The 15,682-nt window shown below is 34.6% G+C and overlaps 1 protein-coding gene across 28 annotated transcripts in view; it reads left to right on the plus strand.

Annotated features, from left to right (window-relative positions):
- The window catches only part of LOC117573534 (tropomyosin-1, isoforms 9A/A/B), a 29,551-nt gene extending 16,271 nt beyond the window's left edge, over positions 1-13,280 (plus strand). For 6 of the 28 annotated variants that reach the window (XM_034256798.2, XM_034256784.2, XM_052007741.1 and 3 more), the window contains 6 exons: positions 1,091-1,208; positions 4,013-4,083; positions 5,576-5,651; positions 5,830-5,892; positions 8,040-8,109; positions 11,374-12,346. In XM_034256798.2, coding sequence (XP_034112689.2) covers positions 1,091-1,208; positions 4,013-4,083; positions 5,576-5,651; positions 5,830-5,892; positions 8,040-8,109; positions 11,374-12,101 — 1,126 coding nt within the window. In that variant the 3' untranslated portion in view covers positions 12,102-12,346. Of the gene's footprint in view, positions 1-1,090; positions 1,209-4,012; positions 4,084-4,741; positions 4,813-5,575; positions 5,652-5,829; positions 5,893-6,468; positions 6,532-8,039; positions 8,110-8,628; positions 9,761-10,321; positions 11,157-11,373; positions 12,347-12,691; positions 13,082-13,133 lie in introns of those variants that run through there. The other 22 variants (XM_034256804.2, XM_034256790.2, XM_052007744.1 and 19 more) reach the window with 16 other exon arrangements.
- The last annotated feature ends 2,402 nt before the right edge of the window (positions 13,281-15,682 follow it).

Genomic DNA, 15,682 nt, shown 5'->3' on the forward strand with positions numbered 1-15,682 from the left:
TATAATTATATACATATTTCTCTTGAAACTCTTAAAACGTTAGGGCATTAGGGTTATTAGGGTTATCGTCTTCTCGTCGTTTTCTCCTCTACTTTTTTGTTGTTTTTGGTTTGGTTTTATGAATTCATTCTTCAGTTTTGAGGTTAGGTACGTCGACATTACCGTTACTAATTAGGTTATGGGTTAAATACAGCGCTCTCTTACGAACTCTTTAACAGAAATAATAAACATAAGGTAGTTTTATGCTCTCTCAAAACCGATTTTTGTAAACAGCATTTAGTTATTAAGCTCTACAACGTCGACCGCAGCCTGGAGTGGAAATATGGATCATATCGTACTTGTATAAATAGTTTATAGTTATGTATATACAAACTGTTATGACATTTGGCATGTGTCAAGCTTATGGTAGTTTCTTAGAAAATGGCTTTTCCAATATTTATGTATACGTTTGAATGTCAAAAAAGCTAAAACATTGCATTGTGCTTTAGATTGAAGACACATTCCTTTAAGTAATTCGAAATTTAACACCGAAATTAAACAAATGTTTGCTTTATAAAAATAGTAGACAATAGTTGTAAACAATTTTAAATATTGTAAATGAAAACGCGACACAAAGCAGTGTTTAAGCTTTCGTAATATTTGTAATGCTTTCTTTAAATATTGACCGAACTGTAAATCTCAACAAGCAACAACAAATTCTTGTCTCTTTTACAAAAATTCTCAAAATCTGAACTATGGAAATGAACAAAAATGAAAACAAACAAATCCCAAAAACTACCAACATAATTATCGTATCCAAAAAAAATCTGTGTATATCTCTCTGTTGTGTATCACTGCGAATCCATATGTTTGTCATAATCGCAACAACAACTACAACAACAACAATGCAACACATTTTCAACACCGATGTGGATGTGATGACGTCGAATGATTCACGATATTGATTTTGGGGCTGTACCAATGTGAATTCCGAATGACAAATCATCGATATAACAACTTCGTCACTGTCTTCTATGGGCATGGTCGCAACGTCGTCATCCTATAAAATGAATGATATAAACTCTTTCACATATGTGATATATGCGAGCAGTGCTCGCAAGATTCTTGAGAATCGCGCCCTTGCCGATGAAGAACGCATGGACGCTCTTGAGAATCAGCTGAAGGAAGCGCGTTTCCTTGCTGAGGAGGCTGACAAGAAATACGATGAGGTGCAGCTAAATACCAATTTAATTACTTTAAGCAATAATAACAACAACAACAGTAACAGTAATAGTAAACAAAGTCACCCAATAACAACGTCAACAACCAACAACAACAATAACAATGCAATTAGTACTGCTGCTGCTGTTGGTGAAACTTCAACTTTGTCCTCCACTTCATCGACGACACACAGCGAACACAACATCAACAACAACAATAACGATGATACAACCAATAATACTTGATCTGTCACTGATTTCTATGCCAAAACGAATAACAAAGAAAAGAAGAATGTAACAAATTTCTTAAATACTTTAGCTTTTCCAAAAGCCGTTGACTAAACCATTTTTGGCACAGGAATCAGCAGCAGACGATTAGGTGCTGATATTGTAAAACTTGTGCTTAAATCTATGATGATGATGATGATGATTGATATGATATGATAATGATGCAGCTATCATGTGCAGCTATAGCGATAGATACTGCTGGCATACCGCCCGATATACGATACAAATATATATAATTATGCAAAAATAACCAATGTATTAGTCGAGATCAATTGAATTTATTTATATATAAATCTTTATATATATGTAGATCAAGAAAATTGAAATTTTTGATTGTAACTGTCTGAACAAAGTCTATCGTGAAAATCATACGTTTGAAATACGTATATGTGTAATGATGATGTGTAAAGTAAATGTTAAGCAATCCCTTACAAACTGTTAGTGTACTCAAAGTACTGTGGAGCAAACTCATGCAAAATATATGCAAACAAAAATTCTAAAAAAAAAAAAAACTAAATAATATATGCTATTGTATATGTTCACCATATTGACCTTAAACATATCCCAACAAAAAGCAAAAAGAAAGGCGAACTGGAAAGATTTGTAATTGTAAAATTGATTGTGAAATTATACGAAATCTTTATATTTTGTAATCTATTGTAAAATTGGTTGGGCTTATGAAATATTTTTGTATAAAATTTATAAACTAAATTCATAGATATTGCGTATATATATGAAAAATGATTAAACTATTTAACACTTATTAAATAATTGAATTGAATTATAACATTTTTGCAATAAAGTTGATAATAACAAAATCTATCTATATTTCTAAATGAAGAGTTGTACCTTAAAGAGCGAATACTATATATAGGAAGATATTATAGATAAGCTAGGGGTTAGCGATGTGGGCTTAGGATGGCTTTTAATGAATTTGACAACAAGTTTTTTCCTTGCAGAAATTAAATGGATCACGACACGTTTAGTTAGCACTTTTTTGTTACTCGGTGCTTACGTGTTTTTTTTTTGTGTTGCGTCAATCAAGTCGGCTAAATAAAGCTATTGATAAACTGCGATTGGCGATAAGCAACAATGCCATTGGCCTGTTTGCTTGTTCGCTGTTCATCGTCGTATCTTTTTCGCAGAAACTTCGAACGGAAAGCAAAGGAGAACTAAATGCCAGTTGACTGATAAGCCGGAGAGCGCCAAAAAAGAGAGAGAGAGAGAGTGAGAAGTTGCCGAGCATATATAGATAGCCATGGTCTGTTAATTTGTATATTTAGCACTGAGAGCAAAGTAAAATCGAGTCGAGCCAATGACATAAGCAGCTGAAAATTGGAAATGGTTATAAAACACTTTTGTGATGATTAATCAAGTAATTATTACGATTATTTGACCCAAGCAAACGACACTACTCACTATTCATGACGATCTCAAGGCCTTTGCCCCGTCTTCATGGGCCGTGACTCACACCTCTTGCCTCTGGCTCTGGCTCTCGCTCTCGCTCTTTCTTTTTTCTTTTTTGATGCGTATTGCATTTTAGCCCGAAACCTGAATGCTGTTTGTGTGAAACCTTCCAATGAAGCAGCTGGCTGTCTGACCAGGCAATGCATTCCTCACTTTCAAGTGATTCATTTTAGGCAGCAACTCGATGCCAGATTTGCATACGACAACGTGTCGACGCGTTTCAGGTTGGCCAACAGGAAACTCAGTTTTGGTCACCCTGTAATTAAAATCTATAGTTGTGGGTGCCGCTCTCTTGTTCTCTCTTATCAAAATTCACGGAATATACTAGTTACAAATTTGGCAAACATAATTTCCTTTTCATCTGTTGATCCATTTACGTAAATTCGGATATCGGATATAGTTTCCATTGAGTTTGCCCAAAATAAGATTGAAAGTATTCAAGATTGACTTTCGGAATATGTTTATTTCCGTTTACAAGCACTAGAATTAATTTCCGCTAAAGTTAATCTTTCAAGCTATTGTGAAAGAATCTAGAAAGCCATAATTTTAACTAATTTCCGTAGAAAATCGGAAATAATTAGGGTTAATAATTATATAAAATCGCTCTTTAATGTACAATTATCTCAAATGGAATATCAAGTGATAAAACTTGATCGATAGCCGTTATTAGGAAGCTCCATAGTGAACTGAGTACACTGTACAAATGAAAGATAGCTTAACATTATCAACTAGAGTTGAAATAAGCACAAGTTATCAATATCAATTAGCGACAACAAAGACTCATAAATCTCATATGAAAACTAACAATAACAACGAATTACTCCATTGTTGACTACTAAAAACATTTGTTTTTTTAATAACCTGTACATTTTATCATACCAACTGTTAATTCTAATTCTTTGTAAAAAATCAAAATCAAATTTGACATAAAATTTAACTCATTTTCTATGTTTTTTGTGTATATTGAAAACGATGACGAATGTAAATTATGTACAAAACAAAACCACAAACCAACAAAAATTCAACAACACAAATCGAATACATAATAAATATAAAAGGTTGCCCGTAAATTGGCCATGGTTGAAGCTGATTTGGAGCGTGCCGAAGAACGTGCCGAGCAGGGTGAAAAGTACGTTTGAAAAATAAATCAATTACAATTACAGTTTAGTTGAATGTTTGCGCCCAAAATGCTTAAGAACTTACCATTTGGTGTGCCTAAACAAAATGATACAAAACAGTGTGCCCATAGTTTGTAAGTTTTGTTATCTTTGCAATGCTGTCAACTAACAGGATTGCCCTATGTTAAATACCAGCCAACCTAACCTCACTTTTGTTCAAAATGCATTAATGCATACTTTGTTCTTTTTGTTTTATTTGATTCGTTTTATTTTTTCTTAGCTAGCTAGCTTTTTCATAGTTCTCTCTATAAATTGGTCAAAAATGTGAATATTATCATCAACTTAAAAGATTGTTAAATAATATTCCTTCACTCTGTGTATGTGTGTTTTAACGAGCATGTGTTCTAGAGTAGAAAAAAGATCACATCATGCTCCTTTCATATGCACAACATATTCACATTTTTCGCCAATCAATGCAATTACAAATTTACATAAACTAATCGAAATACCTTTTCTATGTGCTCAAATTGCCTAACCCCAAAAACAATGCTGAATCCTGTGCTGTGTGTATATTCTCAATGTGCTCATTAATATCCCGCCTGCCTGCTCCGCCCGCTCGTCTGTTAATGCCCTGTGTTTGACTGCTGTTCTGACTTCTGCTACCTAAAGGTGGCTAGAAAGTTAGTGCTCATGGAACAGGATCTGGAGCGTTCCGAGGAAAAAGTTGAGCTCAGCGAAAGGTTTGTTTGCTTTTACGTTCAATTACTAACTGCATATAGTTAAATTTAAATTAAAGTATTTACGCAATGGTTTCTTAAGCCGCCAGGTCGAAGTGACAACATGTTTATTTATAATTTGCATAGTTGAAAAATTATCAAAAGAGTTTACCTACCCTCGAGGCAATCGACAGTGTTCAACTGTTTATTAAATACTACAACAAAGACACAGACAAAACAAAAAGTGAAATCGTTAGATGCGATATCAGTGAAATGATGTCGGTCAGACAATTGCTGCTATGTATTATTTTTATTATTCAAAATATTTGCCAAACGTTTCTTTGCAGACCTTCGCCGGGTTTGACGAGTCATGATTTAGTTTTTTCTGTACTTTTAACTTGGCTGTCGCCTCCAGACTCGAAAGATTTGAAAGTGAAGTGTCAACTAAATATTTGCATACCCTGTAGGCGGCAGATGAAGGTCTTATTAGTTTCAATAAGGGTTGGTAACATGTCGAACAACTCTGCGTAATAATTTCATTGCTTACTTTTAGAGTAGGGTATTTACAACCCCTTCAATTTCTTGCAATATAAGTAGTCTGTTTTTTTTTTGAATACACTTCATACATTTTTTTGGCGTTGGCGAAAAATTGCGTACAATATTTAATTTACTTATTTTCTGCATGAGACGCGCTTTTTGTTTTATTTTCCACCAAGTAAACGAAAGACAATAACCATGAAATTGTGTAAACGACTTAACTAATGTCTTTTGTTTTTGTACACTACAGCAAAATTGTGGAGCTTGAGGAAGAGCTGCGCGTTGTTGGTAACAACTTGAAGTCCCTGGAAGTCTCAGAGGAGAAGGTCAGTATGAAATGTTACGATCAACGTACAAAAAATTTGATATTATTTAACCATCATGTTATCGAAATATTTCTCAACATTTCAAATATATTATTTTCTATATTTACTCGAAATTATAAATATGAATGTATTCCCCAATCCCGAAAATACCATAAACAACAACAACAAAAATAAATAGGCCAACCAACGTGAGGAAGAGTACAAGAACCAAATCAAGACCCTGAACACTCGTCTAAAGGAGGTAGATACAAAAATAACTAAAGCTAACTGCGAAAGGAGTTTCCCAGATCTGTGGAAAAAAGCAATCAAAACCAACCAGCGATTTATCTATTTTATGTTGTCTTCACACTGTTGTTGTTTATGTTACTTTTATTTTTCAAATTGATTTGAGCGCTCAAGACCGCTCAAAAGCGAACTCGAAGTCAATTGTTGTTTTTTTTTTTTTTTTATATATATATATATAAAATGTCTACCGAGAGAGCGACCTGAACATTTTTGATTTTTTTTTTCGTTTTATATTATTTGTTTGACTAATTATTATATTTTCTAATTTACTTTCATATATTGTTAACACGCTCTGCTTTAACGTTGCCGCAATCTTATTATATTTATTGCATAAATATAATTAAATCGAAAATATTAACGCACTGGACACAAAACGGCAATAATCCTTGCCCCACTTGCCCTGCCCTGCCACGCCTGAAACTCTGCATGCTTCAACAATATTGCTAAACAATTGCAATTTATGTTTTGCTAACACAAATATTTCCCACCAACGACCACAAAAACAAAATATGTATTCAATAACTAAACATAGGCCACACAAAAAGAGGAAACCTTTGAAACGCAAATCAAGGTTTTGGATCATTCCTTGAAAGAGGTATATGCCCAGTTATTTGCAATACAACTATATAGATATTATGTGTACTACAACTTAAGTATTTGTAAGCGTTTAATCGATACTATTCGTGGTCTCTGGTGTTGGTAAATGCATTATGCGTAATATGTCTAACCTCAATCTCAACAATACAAAACAAAACTCAAACCAAAAAAAGAAAATATTAAATTGCACAAATAGTTATTCTCAATTTTAAATTTAAATTGTACATAAGTAATGTTGGAATTAGTTAATTTATCTATTTGATATTTTCTTTTTTTATAAAAATACTAAACTAAAAACTGAAACTAAAAACATAAATAAAAACGATACGACCAAAAAACGTATTGGGAAAAATACAACAAATGAACATAACCATACATGTAGTGTATATCAATAGTGCGTGCATCATGGCAAGTATTTCTCCTAGGATGTGTGTGTGTACATTTTTTGATTTAAAATTTGAAAACAACTTTTTGTGCATTGATTGCAAGTCGAAACTAAAGAAAATCTCGAAATTCCGTCATTTTACAACACTACTAGTGCTTGGTAGTAGCGACTGTACCCAACAAAACAATATTAATTGTGATTGTGACTTAAAAATTAATAAAATTTTTTATTGATAACGATAACGATATTGATGTTCGGTAGATATTTTATAACACACACACACTACGTTACACACAACCATATATATGCACTTCTATATAACGATGATTATGATGATGACGTACATAGATTTTATTATTGATATACCAAAAATTTGTTGTATATTTCTCGACGTCTAGGCTCGTGAAAATCAGAAATATTTTGAACAGGAACTCATACAGTTCAAATTAAATGTAGACACTGTAAGTCGCCGCATTACTGAAAGAGCATAGAGTATCTTGTGGTTTTTCTTATTTAATTAAAATACCGCTGATCCTACAATTTTAACAGCATTTCAAATTGAATTGAAGTATATTTTGTCTTTTATGCAGTGACTGCGTAGCGTCGTACAGCAATTTTTGTAGCTATTATATATTATTAATATCTACACTCCCGTAATATTAATTAATATGTCTAAATAGTACCCTAAAATACTATAAAAGAGTCGACAATTTTGTAAGCAAAACTGGTCCAAATTGTGTTTTATTTTAATGTTCATTATAATGTTTTGCTGTTCATTGAATGTTATTGTTTTAAAAACTCTATTAATTATAATATTCATTCATTATATTATCATTATGTTAATCAACATTCACTAATTCATTCATAATACATTTTATATACTTACTGCTGGTGTTGGTAGCATATTTGGGAAGCTTCTTTTTAGTATACACATGTATTGTAATGAAAATGAATTGAAAATCCGTTAAAATCACTCTGAATTTGTGTATTATACAAAACTGATTCTTAACGAATTTACAATTTATAGTCAAGTTGGGCATTACGAAAGTTTGTCCACTATGCATTTTTGCAAACTTTACTAATATATTACTTTTTAATTCTTCTGTTTCCCAACACTTAAGGCTGAGGCTCGTGCTGAATTCGCTGAACGTTCCGTTCAGAAATTGCAGAAGGAAGTCGACAGGCTCGAAGGTATGTCCGTTAAAGAATATTTGCGTATAACATTACGATTATAATTGAATTCAATTAGCAAGCGATAGTACAAATTTATAATTTCATTTTATAATGTAGCAGTATTTTTGAAATGAAGTACAAAAATATTAAAGTTGTAGTTATTTTCAGTTCAGAATTTTTACTTTATTATAAAAACTATTTTCGTAAGTTTAAGTAGGCGCAAAATTATGTTCCTTATTCTCTTTAAACTCAAATTCCAAATGTTAGTCATGTTATAATTGAAATTTTTTATTTTATTTTTACCCAAATCTATAAATATTTACATGTATATTTTTTATGTTTTATTTTTCATATGATTTTGTTCGTTGTGCTTAACCAAATCAATTTACAACTTGTGTGCCGCTTTGTACACTCCCCGCCCGCCTGCGCCCGCCAACGCCCCAAATGTTTATTGTTTTGCTATACATATTTAAAACGCATGCCACACACGTTTGTGATTTTTGTGATATACCACATATATATAAAAATGAATCGCAGACGACTTGTTGAACGAGCGCGCTAAGAACAAACTGCTGCAGGAGGAAATGGAAGCCACTTTACATGATATACAGAACATGTAAACATCTAATTTGCGCTTATGTAAATTAACTAAACTGCCTGCTTTGACGTCAAATACAGAAAAACTGGCGCTTTCCATATTATAATAATAGAAACACACACACCCACACAAAACACATACATACACACACACACGCATACACTAAGACGCCGACTTACACTGAGAAACACAGGACAACGTCAAGTGTCTTCCAATGCAGATAGAAGAATCGCGAGTGTAACGCCAATTTTGAGAAACTCTAAATGAAGAAAAAAACACATTAATTATTAAGCGTTTAACTCAAAGAAAAGCAGACAAGATAAAAAACAACAAAACTAAAATGAAACTATTTCGATAAAATCAAAAGACAAAGCAAAAACACAACAAAAGAAAAGAAAAGAAAAGAAAAAAAAGAAGAAATTGTTCTCTTGTAGCAAGCGCATTCCAAAATTAACCCAACGCACATAACATTCACATTTGTATGCAGTTCTGTGCAGTGCAAGCAGTGCACTGCTTGCTCGCTGTCAAAATGGCGACACTTTAACACTCGATGCTTTACAACACTGTTGCAATATTTTTTATTTGTTTTTATAACTTTATATTTTCTTGATTAATTTGCTTTTGCTGCGTTTTTTGTTTTGATATTTTGAATTGAATTATAATATTATATGATGATGATATAGATGACAAAAGACACAACTTGCAAATTATTAGATTATGTGTAATTATTTATACATATATGTATTTTATGTAAAGTAAATGGAAAGATTCTATTTGTATTTTTGTCGCCAGCTTAACTACTGTATTAATTATGCTAATATTTACATTGTTTATACAATTCAAAGTAAAAAGAATTGAATCGTGTTTGCTAAACGTTGTGTAATATTTGCTTACTTATAAGTTGCCACGCCTATTATTTAGACACAAATTTAAAGCAAAAACGAAACTAAAACAAAACAAATATGAATTGAAAACATTGAGAAGATAAAACGACACCGCAAAATGACACGCACATAGCGCACATCATTCCAATTTCAAGCATTTCATGATTAACATCTCTTTCAACAAATGTATTTTAAATTAAACAAAACAAAAAACAAAAACAATACAAATCTAATTAATTTGTTTGCTAATCTGGATGAAATCTAAATGTGTTCTTGCCCCCAAAAGAGGTGAGCAAGCAAAAAGAAGAGGAGCATAACATTAAAATTATAAAGGAGGAAACAATTGATTTATTTACGATTTACATAAAATAATTATTTATATTTTTAATATATACATACATACTATACAAATACAATACAATACCATGCTGCTGCAATTGCACAAATAAAGTATTTTTCAAAAAAAATTAACAACAATCGACAGTATCCAAGTGCCACATAAACAACGTGCTAACCTCCGATTATGAAGTGTGTCTGTTTGAGCCAATTATTTGTCGTTGTTACTGTGTCATTGTAATGAACCCAACCCACAATTGGCTACCGTGAAGCTGCGAACTCAGCTCTTTCAACAGTTAACAACTAGCCATTAACAAAAGTCAGTCGATATTTGCACTAATTTGACTTTTTTGCTCTTAACAACTTTGACACCACCGCCAACTAACCAATGAATCACTTAACCAACCATCAGACGAGATGATCAACGAGAAAGAGACCTATGCAATGGTTAATGACAGCTTGGACTTTACTTTTGTCGAGCTCATGGGCATGCCGCCATTCTATAACGATCGCTATCCCAAACCGCCCACACCCGAATTGACCGAAGAGGAACTGGCCGCCAAACTTGCCGCCGAGTTGCAAGCAGCGGAAGAGGCCGCAGCCGCCGAATTAGCTGCCGCTGCGGCAGCTGAGGCTGCTGGCGAAGAAGGGGCAGCGGTTGAGGGTGGCGTCACCATTGATGCAGCCACAGGAGAACCTGTTGCCGCCGTTGTTGCCGAACCCGTTAAGGAACCGACGCCACCACCACCGCCACCATTTGACTATAATATCGATCTGCCGCCAGAGGGCGCTGAAGTGCCATATGTGAAGAATTTCGAGGTGGGCGATGTATTGCCAGTGCCTGCAGCGGAGGCTGAAGGAGCTGCGCCTGCTGAGGGAGCGGCGCCTGCTGAAGGAGCAGCACCTGTGGAGGGGGCAGCACCTGCGGAGGGATCAGCACCTGCGGAGGGAGCAGCTCCTGCTGAGGGTGCTGCACCAGCTGAAGCAGCTCCTGCTGCGGATACAGCGACTCCACCTGCTGATGCTGCCGCTCCTCCAGCTGAAGCAGCCCCTGCTGCTGCTGAAGCTCCCGCAGCTGAAGCGCCGCCTGCCTAAAGCACTGAACACCACCGCCAAGAAGCTGTAAATGATAAATCGAGAATTGTTATCGTCATTGTTAGCATTAGTTTAAATAGATCACCACAAAGGATCTCTCAAAAAGGATCTCGTTGCTGCATAAACCAAAACACAAAAAAATCGTTCAATGTGTTTTCCTCTTCGACGTTTCTTACTAACACGATCCGTCCCGCCCCCTTTGCCACAGCCCACTAATTAATTAATGTTCTTAAGGAGAACAACCAGCATTATTAATTTTTAGTTTTCTTAGTTGCGCTTTTGCATCCTTTTCACGCTTTCTATCTTCATGCCTCTCTCTCCCTCTCTATATCTTTTGCTCTCGCTATTTATCACTCGTGTGCTTATCAGACGATCTAATCGTTGAAAAAGAACGTTATTGCCTCATCGGCGACAGCCTCGACGAAGCCTTCCTGGACCTCATCAAGGGCCTCGAGCCATTCTGGACAGTGCGCAATCCCAAGCCACCTACGCCCAAATTGCCCACACCAACTCCCGAGGAACTCGCCGCCATGGAGGAGGCCAGAGCCGCAGCCGAAGCAGCCGCCGCTGCAGCTGCGGCCGAGGCTGGCGAGCAGGGCGCAGAGGGTGCTGCGCAAGTTGTGTTGTCAGAGGATGGTGTGCCGGTGCCCAAGGAGCCGACGCCACCACCAAAGGAGCCAACTCCACCACCACCACCACCGCCACCATTCGAGTACTCGATCGATTTGCCGCCAGAGGGCGCTGAAGTGCCATTCGTTAAGAACTATGAGCCACCACCACCCGGCTCTGAGCCCGAGCCAGCTGCCGAAGGCGAGGCTGCTGCACCAGCGGCTGAGGGAGCTGCACCTGCTGCTGACGGTGCTGCTCCAGCGGCTGAGGGAGCTGCCCCACCAGCGGAAGGCGCGGCGCCACCAGCTGAGGGAGCTGCCCCACCAGCAGAGGGAGCTGCACCGGCTGAGGCTGCTGCTGCTGCACCGGCGGCTGAGGCTGCTCCTGAAGCACCAGCGGCTGAGGCAGCTGCGCCAGCGCCTGCAGCTGAAGCACCTGCTGCCGAAGCGGCTGCCGCGCCAGCTGAAGCCGAGGCGCCACCAGCCTAAGCGAAGCGAAACAAAACGAAACGCGATAAACGACACACTGCAACGATACAACCTTAACGATATGATATACCTCCATTATCGGTCGATCGATCGTTCTGCTGCGCAAGAAAAGACCCACAACAAAAACTGCTACAAAATGCTGCCCCGCTTTCACTTGTACAATCTGAAGCACGTTTTGAAAACAGAGAATAATAATATTTTTATAACATTTATTAAAACTTAACCGAAGCATTGCAAAAACAAAACACCTGCTGACTGGTTGCCTAATTTTTTTTGTTTTCGTTTTGTCTGTTGCATTTTAATTTTGATTTTGAATTTAACAGCTAGCGGCGCACTGCATTACCGACCAAAACGCTGCTGTTGCTGTCGCCGTCAAGCAGTGCAATTGCTGCTATTTTTATTTTAACTTATTTGATGAGGTAATTATTCAATCAAATGTGATTTGAGTGTTAGTTTTCGTGTTGAGGGTTATCTACATATGTCAAATGTTTTTGGTGAAGGATTTATGTTAATTGTTTTTGTCATTTATATTTTCATTTTTATTAATTTGTATTTGTTTTCTTTGTTTATGATTTGATCGACACGAACAGACGACCTTGTTCTGGAGAAGGAGCGTTACAAGGATATTGGCGACGATCTCGATACCGCCTTTGTCGAGCTCATCCTCAAGGAATAAGCGCACCATCACACTGCCCGCCCCAAAAAAGAGCCAGCAACAAAATCTATCAACACTTTTATCTCACATTTATCGATATGTTTGTCGTAGCACACTTGTAGGCGCACTGTAATCGTAATCGTTATTGACTTCTGCTTGCAATTTATGATTTCTGTGTAGATCGAATTGATTTGTAGATTAATTGGTGTAAAGCTTTTTCTTTTATTTTACTATGTGACAATCGCATTGTGTATTTGTTTAACTCAAAACAATTTTATTTATCATTTGTATTCAAAGTATGCAATAAACAGAAAACTATATAAAATGTGTGGTTTTTTTATTTCTCCAAATGCTTGCTCTACTATTTGCTCTCAAAGATGAGGTGAGCAAAGGTAAGGAGAAGTACAAAACAATTGCCCAGGAGCTGGAATACGCTGATCTCAACAACTATTAAGCCAACAACAACACCAAAGAGGATGACGACAAGAACAACAAATACAGCCTGAGATTTACAAAATGATATCGATCGCCCTTCGATGTTAATCCACAAAAAAAAAAAAAACAAAACATTCTTCTTAAGCATTCCACAATTCAATTTATAACAATAAAGCAAATTTTTAGCAATTATATACTCGAAATATATTTTAATAATTAGAGTGAAAACAAATACTGCCTGCATAAATTATAATTAAAAGATAATTTTAATTAAAAAAACACACAGTCCCCTTTCTGCTTTAAATACACAGAACAAAAAATGCCATCCCTAATTTCCCATTTGTAATATCTATAAATCCCACCAGTCAATATATTACAAAAATACACATATTAAATAATATTTTATCAGATTTATTTATAGCAACTCAAAATATTAACAGATCAGAAAAACAGTCAATTTTAATTATTTGTTTATGCTTGCATATTAGTTGGAAAATGAATGTACCCAAAACGAAAGAAAAAAATGATAAATATTTCTATGGCCTTTGTATGAAATGAAAATATAAAAATGTACACGTTCATAGCTTTTGTAATTCTGTAACAAACAAATTAAGTATATAACATTACTTCTCAGTTATAAAATGTTTATATTTTTATGACAAATAAATGGGAATCAATTCTTTTGCAAATAAATAAAATGTGGTTTTATTGATTGAAATGGTACTCAAATGATTGGTAAGTATTTTTTATTGTTGATGGTTTTAAAATGATTTGATATAAATTTATCAGTAAGTAAAATTCTTTAAATATTAAGAGTAAAAAAAGACAAAAGGCTCAAAAGGGTTTAAAATTATACTTTTAAATTTTTTGAAACCCCTTTCTTTTGGAACAGGTTCACTTAAGAATTATTTAAATATTTCAGAAAAATTAAAAAAAAAGGAAAACTTCAGTTGTATATATTATATTTTATTACTCGTTTTAGGTAAATTTTAGGAAATTTAGAAGATTAATGTGCCCAACGCAAAAACATTTTGATTAGTTCTCAAACATACAATTTTAAGGCTAGTTACTCAAAATTTAAAGACTCTATCTTTATAAATTGCTTTAATTCGCAATTATTTAATGGCAAGTTCGTAAAAGAACACTTATCAGAATCAACAAGTCAGTCAATGTTTTTGATATACTTTTCTTTAAAAGGATAGGCGATATGAATACAAGGACCATGATCAACGTTATTGTACTGATATTTTGTCTAAAAATTCTCAAATGTATTTAAACTAGAAAAACCAACTAAACTAAAACAAAGTTTTGCCAAAAGTCATATTCAAAGATCTGCCGATATGACCAAAATAAATGGACCTTGGACAGTCCATTTTCGACCTTGAGCCGCCAAACTATCAATATTTAGAAATGATGAGTTCGTGCTCTTTTTGAAGGGTATTTTCTTTCAATTTTGGTAGAAGATTTTGTTTATTTCAACAAAATGAATTTTATGGAGAATTACATAAATCCTTTGACGAATTCTTTATTAAATACATGAAAATAAATACATACAACAAAAAGATATTATACGCTTGTACTTTTAACAAAAATCGATTTGCTAAAATATATACATTTTTCGTAATGAAATATATTAAAAGTTTACTTGTTGTAAATTATTTGAATTATCTATTGTCAATCACAAAACTTTTCCAATTAGTATTTAATTTGGTCAATCTAGTTTCGCTTCAAAAACTTTAAGCTAATTTTTTGCAATCGGATGTTGTATATTTTTTTTGTAAAGTATTTACATATAAATTAACAAATTTAATTTATATCGGAATATAGATTAGGTACAAGCAATTGCTTTGTTTATTTGATTATAACATACAAGAAAATGTATAACACAATTTAAAACTGATTAAAATTTATTAAATGTTTTTCATATTGTGTATATCCAACAAAATTTTCACGTCACATTTAAATACATTGAAGATATGCTACAACCGTGCGAAACAGAATGAAATATTTCTCAATATTTATTTAATCAAAATAGAATCTCATCTTGTTAGCCATGTTCGCGTCTCTGGCTTCTATCGTGCTATTTTTAGGAGCACTTCTGATGGATACAGATACAGATACATCTACATATACAAGAGCACACAATGAAAATTAAGAAAGAAACGAAAAAAATCAATTTAAATAAAAAAAGAAAAACAAGCTGAAAACGCATAATTTTCACGCCTGTCTGTGAGGCATATGATGAGCATGCAATAAAAGAAAAACGGGAGCAATTCCGATAGATATAGAACGGATTGGTTGAGAGCATTTCTCGAGAGCGCACACATACACACACAGATGCAGTTGGACACACATAGATATTTACGTATGCAATGGTATTAGGGAAATTTCGAGGGAAATTTTTTGATCGGGCCATGAAAAGTTGCGAAAGCGCTTTTCCGCTTATATTTTTTAATGGGAAATTTTACGAAATGAAAAATTATTCAATACT

The sequence above is a fragment of the Drosophila albomicans genome, chromosome 2R, assembly GCF_009650485.2.
Source record: "Drosophila albomicans strain 15112-1751.03 chromosome 2R, ASM965048v2, whole genome shotgun sequence".
In the NCBI taxonomy this organism is placed as follows: domain Eukaryota; kingdom Metazoa; phylum Arthropoda; class Insecta; order Diptera; family Drosophilidae; genus Drosophila; species Drosophila albomicans.